This window comes from Bos grunniens, chromosome 19 (genome assembly GCF_055505025.1).
Source record: "Bos grunniens cultivar Pamir isolate PY7600 chromosome 19, Bosgru_T2T1.0, whole genome shotgun sequence".
NCBI lineage: Eukaryota > Metazoa > Chordata > Mammalia > Artiodactyla > Bovidae > Bos > Bos grunniens.
The window spans coordinates 45575957-45581964 of NC_141183.1; the positions used below are offsets into that span (position 1 = coordinate 45575957).

At 35.3% G+C, this 6008-nt stretch overlaps 1 protein-coding gene across 14 annotated transcripts in view; it reads left to right on the top strand.

The window, feature by feature from the left end:
- The window catches only part of RHOT1 (ras homolog family member T1), a 94215-nt gene extending 88784 nt beyond the window's left edge, over positions 1–5431 (top strand). For 10 of the 14 annotated variants that reach the window (XM_086360231.1, XM_086360226.1, XM_086360225.1 and 7 more), the window contains one exon: positions 4340–5431. In XM_086360231.1, the coding sequence (XP_086216357.1) occupies positions 4340–4457 (118 nt within the window). In that variant the 3' untranslated portion in view covers positions 4458–5431. Of the gene's footprint in view, positions 1–2771; positions 2916–4339 lie in introns of all 14 variants that reach the window. The other 4 variants (XM_086360237.1, XM_086360223.1, XM_086360224.1 and 1 more) reach the window with 2 other exon arrangements.
- The last annotated feature ends 577 nt before the right edge of the window (positions 5432–6008 follow it).

Here is a 6008-nt window from a genome sequence, read left to right on the forward strand (position 1 = left end):
TGTATAGTTTTTATACCCCATATATAAAGTCTTGTAACACATTATAGAGAACAAAATTAAAAATACCTATTTGGGACTAGCTGGAATAGGTTTAGTTCCGTTGAGCCCTTTATAAAGGATTTGATTATTTTATGATTCTGAACATTGCAATTGATAACATTCCCTTTATTATTGGTTAGATACACAGAACCCCATAAAGATTTTAGTTAATGTTCTTATATTTACTGTAAATTGCAGAGTTAATTAGAGCGTGTTGTATGCCTTCTTTGAGGCATTCAGTGTAAAGGTACATAGGAATTTTGATCCGTTGTTACGCACCTTCTGTGACCTTCACACAGTTTTTAATTTACATCTTTATTGCCTGAATTTTGGAAACATTTCCTTCTTTCTGCCTTATTAAGTAGCAGCCTTAATAATACCCAGGTCCAAACTTGTTGGTTTGCTCCCGCACTTGGGTCAAAGAGCGCTTGTTACCTGATTGACGTATGGGCCCAGAGCACTTTTAAGCCAGAAAGCCAGCATTCAGGACACAGGGATTCTCTGCCTAAGAACCCAAAAGCTCTAGCAAGCTTTATATGATTAATTAAGGTTATATTTTACCACTTAGTCATTATTTCTTATGTTGTAAAAAGAGATACTGCTGAACCTAAAATATTTTATTCCACATACAATAGGGAAATGTGTGATTCTGGTATATCAATAGATGGAAAAAAAGAACCTTTTTACACACACACATACACGCACATACACACATTTTTGACCCTGTAATTTTCATTTTGGGAAAGTCTGTGTTAAGGAAACTGTTTTAAATGTAGTGGAAAATGTTATGTAAAATAGTGTTTATCACTTTAGTTACAGGTATCTGTAAATGGAAATAGCCACCAATAAAAATGTAATGCTGCTATTTAAAAGGATGTTTCTATAATTCATGGAAAAGACCTTATGTAATACATTTAAAGGATATAAAATATATAAATTATATGCATTGTGTTTGCAGCTATGTAAGAAATACATTTGAAAAAAGTCTAAAAGGAAATACCACAAATTTTAATTAGTTGCCTTAGGTGACTCTGACTGATTTTTTCCTTCCTACTTTCATTTTCTCATATAATGTGCTTATATTACTCTTTTTTTTTATATTACTTTTTTAATAGCCAAAAAAACTTAAGAAAAAACATACAATAAGACATTATAATTTATTCTAAGATACTTTATATGAGTCATTTGGAAAGAATTGTGGAAGAATTGCTTTTTGCTTGAGTTTAGACATGAATTAGGAATCAGCTTTTTGAAACTATTGCTGTTTCTGCTTGAGACCTGAAATGACAAGCATGGCTCTGTTCTTCACACTTATGGGGTACAGTTAAGATCACACTCTTATCTGATCAGGTGTTGTTAGGCAGGCAATGCAAATCTGCCATCCATTATAAATGTGTTTTCCTTATAAATAGAGCCTGGTTAATGTAGCTTTTAAATGCACATCGTAAAAGCGTAAAATAATTCTCTAAGTAGCTTTCTGTCTAAAAAGTAGTTTTCCATGTCTAAAAGTATCTTAAACAACTACTGTAACATCAATGGAGTCATTGAAATATACTTTATGAGTTAATGGTTGCCTTGAGATTTAAACTAGCTGTATATTGAACATGTATCTATATTGTTTGCCATCTATAAATATGAAGCGCTGTTTTGCCTATTGAAGGCTGTACTATAGCTTAGGGAAAAGTAATAATTACTCTTTGGAAATGCAAAAGCAATAAAGTCAGGCAGAATATATTATTTCATGAATGGTACTACTTCTCAAAATACAACAAAAGGAGAGGCTTCCCCAGTGGCTGGTTCGGTGGTTAAGACTCCCTTGCTTCCTCTGCAGGGGTTGTGGGTTCGATCCCTGGTTGGGGAACTAAGATCCCACATGCCATGCAGTGTAGGAAAAAAAAAAAGCCACACAACTACAGCAACAGCAAGAAGAGCTAAGCTGTGTTAACAGATTCCATACTTGAAGAATATTTATAAGAAATTATTTTCACTGATTTTAATGTCACTATAGCTAGCATTAATCCTAACCCTGTTTTACACTAACTTTATAATTAAGTGTAAAAAAAAAAAAGTGTAAAAATATTTTCTGTTAGTGAAGACCCATGAAAATCACAGAGAGACCAAAGCCAAAGCAGAACTCTGAGGCACTCTGAGCATGTGTTCTCACTTTCAGTCCTCTACGTCTCTGCTGACTTGGAGCTGTAAACTTTGAAACTCTCATCATAGGACCATGACAGTCAGAGTTTGGGATGTTTTACTCTTTTTTTTTTTTTTTTACAGATATATGTTTGTAGTTTTTAGTAATCGGAAATTAGAAGCATCTCTCAACTTCATGACTAATAGTTGTTAGCCTTATTTTGAGTCAGTACTCCTAGTCACCGAATATTGTCAAGTACTGTTTGTAGTATTAGTTTCCAGGGCTTCTCTTAGTCTTTCAGATATACCAAGACCAGCCTCTGGGGGATACATAGAGAAGGTATATAACAGCCTAAGGTTTCCCTGCATGGTATGTGAGTGTTTTAGAAGAGTATATATATATAGATTTTTTTTTTTTTTAAGTTTGGCAGTATTCTAGAGGATAAATTCATTTTAAATATAGAAATCATGAGATGCATCATATAATAGGATGGCAACTCAGTTTATGTGTGGGATGTTTAATCAAGAGATATTACTTTCAGTCCCCTTCTTTTGTGAGCTGTGCTGTGAACTGCAAACTGTATGCATGTGTATAAAAGGTTAAGAGCCCGGGTAGCTGAGTGGGGTGCCATGCTGTTAGCAGACGACGAAGGCAGTATTACTCACCAGGTGCACGCCGTCAGCTCTGTAGAAGATTCCATCTTCATGGAGTCATCTCACGGTCCACTTTTTCTTGAAGCCAGGTAACATTTCCCACAACCAGTGGGGTTGGCTATGTTGGAGTTTTTCCTATTGGAAAAACTAGAAAAAAACTAAAAAACCTAAGTATTTTCTTCCCTAACTCTTTTTTTTTTCTTTTTAATGAAATACTGCCTGTTGGAAGAACTAACTTGCAAGGTGGCATGAATCTGTGTTATCACTTTGCTTTGTAAAATGATAATTATGTAAGGAGTGACTTTTTAAAAATAGAAACTGGGGAGGATAAGGAGTTGAGTGCTGTGTGTTGTTTCTCTGTGGAGATAAGGCATGGAGCACTCTGCTTGTATTACAGCCTTGCTTGTTAGGGATGTACAGATTGCATTGTGTGATAACTAATCTGGTTGTTCACTCTTGACTCTTACTGAGGCAAAGTAGTTTTGTACAGTTTATATATTCTTGGCTCTTAACTCTTTTGCTTGTGTCAGTGTCTTGGTCTTTTAATGATGTCTGACTCTTGCTTCAAATCTGTTTGTTTATTAGTTCAGTTGTAAAATAACCTAGGCAGTTTCTCTAAACTCTTAATCCTGTAAGTTTTCTGTATCACCTCAATTATGTTCACTTAACTAAACCTTCAGTGACACTTGAATAAAATGTTCCAACTTTTTCTTTAAAGCTTAATCTTCTTTGTGGTAAGCTGTCATACTTGAGACCCTTGAGGGTGCTTAGCAGTGTTATTAACTGAGCATGCTCACAAACTCAGTTTGTGGTACAGGCTGTCCCTGTTCTTGTCATGCATAATACGGCTTCTTTTGTGTCATTTACCTTTCAGTCCATCATGTTCATTATGTCCTTTGGTTGGTTCCATTGTCACTGCCTGTCTGACTAATACCAGAGTTTGGTTTGTTTGTTTGTTCTTCTTTCTTTAATCAGCAGTAACCAAATTAATGCAAACTGGTAAATCTTCCCCCTTCCCTTTTGGGATTTTTTTTTTTTGGTAAATTTTTATGGGACTCAGTGTTTCTAAAGTTGATTTTAAGCATTGCTATTAGAAAAGTATGGTCACTTGTCACTTAACTGCTTACAAGATAGCTTTTGGTTCCTGGGGACAGGAGATTCCATGAAATTGACTCTCAAAATTGTGTGGTTTCAGTCTTAACCTCTCATTTTGAAGGACCATGCTGGTATTAAAAAGTGGCAGGTTGATTTGTCTAAGTTCTCCATTTCTCTTGTGAAGAAAATTTGTAACATTTTAGATGTTGTTTACTCCCAAATGTCTACAGTATGTCTTAAGACAGTGACTATCTAAGCAGTGTACATACGGCCTTATTGACAAATGCTTTTGGTGACCATTACTGTATGCAATTAGTCTGACAAGTGTGCTAATACTTCCCTAAAAATAGACTGTCCACATAACTGTTTTTTTCATACTAATCATGTTTTAAACATTAATTATATTTTTTGACTACAGGCACGTGACACAAGCTGACCTCAAGAGCTCCACGTTTTGGCTTCGAGCAAGTTTTGGTGCTACTGTTTTTGCAGTTTTGGGCTTTGCCATGTACAAAGCATTACTGAAACAGCGATGATTAAAAAAAAAAATACTGGCCCTACCAAAAACAAATACTTTTATGTACATTCTGAATGCTTTAAATTCCGCTAGAAATATTGAGATATTTATACATTGCAGAGTTACTTTATTAATATTTGTAATTCATGCATAAGAGTATTTTAATGATAGTTATAACTGCAGTATTGGCTAGCATATGAAAGAAACAGCTTAACAGTCAAACTAAAATGGCTAACTTTCAGAGGCCAAAAGGGAATATTTTGTAAATAATGTACATATTCAGGCAAGGTACGGTCTCCCAGACTGAGTTCTAGAAACGGTGTTTCTGGACGTTTCGACATGGTATTGTTAGTGCTCAGCTGGCTCACTCTCCTAGATTTAAGTCAGCTCTGAGATTGTATTTTACTCATCGATCACTTATTTATTTCACATTTATTCAGAATGATCTTTGGGTATTTTGAGTACACAAGGCACAATTTGCCATTTTCTCTCCGTTTTTAAAAAACATGACTTTCTTTCGGTCCCGTCCTTTATGGTAGGCCAGCCTTGAGGTCATCGTGCAGTCTAAAAATTGTGTAGTTGAACGTGAGGCTCTCCTCCAAGGAAGGAGGACGCTAAAGGCCCTTAGCAGAGGTGTCACTCGTGTGATTATGTTGCTTCCTTTGTCAGTACGTTGAATTTTATAGCCCTTTCAATCAAAAGAGAAAACAGATTTGTATATTATCAATGTTTTTAGTTTAAATAAACAGTCACCATTACTACTACTGAATTTCCTCCCAAAGTGTAAATTGTTCTATAATGGCTGTGTCTATTATAGTATATTACAGTAGCTGCATGTGTCATGAATTGTTCTATATCTGGCTAGGATAACCTAGAAGCAGCACTTTTTTAAATGGTAAAATAAATCTGATGAATATAAACTCTCATGATAAACCTATTTTTTCCATCATTGACCTTTTCAAGTATTTAAATAAATAACTGCTGTGTGCTGTGCTCTTGAGTTTTTTGTCTCATGAAAGTAAGTATTTCTGGGAATTTCCCCGGTGGTCCAGTGGTTTGGACTCAGCCCTTTCACTGCTGTGGCCTGGGGTTCAATTCCTGGTCAGGGAAATAAGATCCCGCAAGCCATACAATGTGGCCAAAAAAGGGGGGGGAAAAAGTAATTATTTCTGTACAGATGAAATGAAATTCCTCTGGTTTCTGTCTTTCTTATCTTGCAAATTATTTTTTATACAGAAAGATAATACTTATTGGGAAAGAAGACTTATTAGGAGGAAATCTATTTTAAAGTTGTGGGGAAATCTATTCTTAGGAAAGGGCAGTTGTTTTTCCCTACACATACCTAACTGATGTAGTTTTACTACTATGATTTACATGTTTATTTTCTCCTTTAACATGGATTTTTTTTTCTCCTTTGCCATTCTGAGGAGTGTTTTGTCTGAAGATCACGTTCCTTGAGCAGCTAGTAACAATATAATTTACTAGCTATAAGCTTGTAAAATAGTATGTGCCATGCTCACCTGCACACTTCCCCATCTCCCTCCCTCACATTTTCATTCTGAATCTGAGG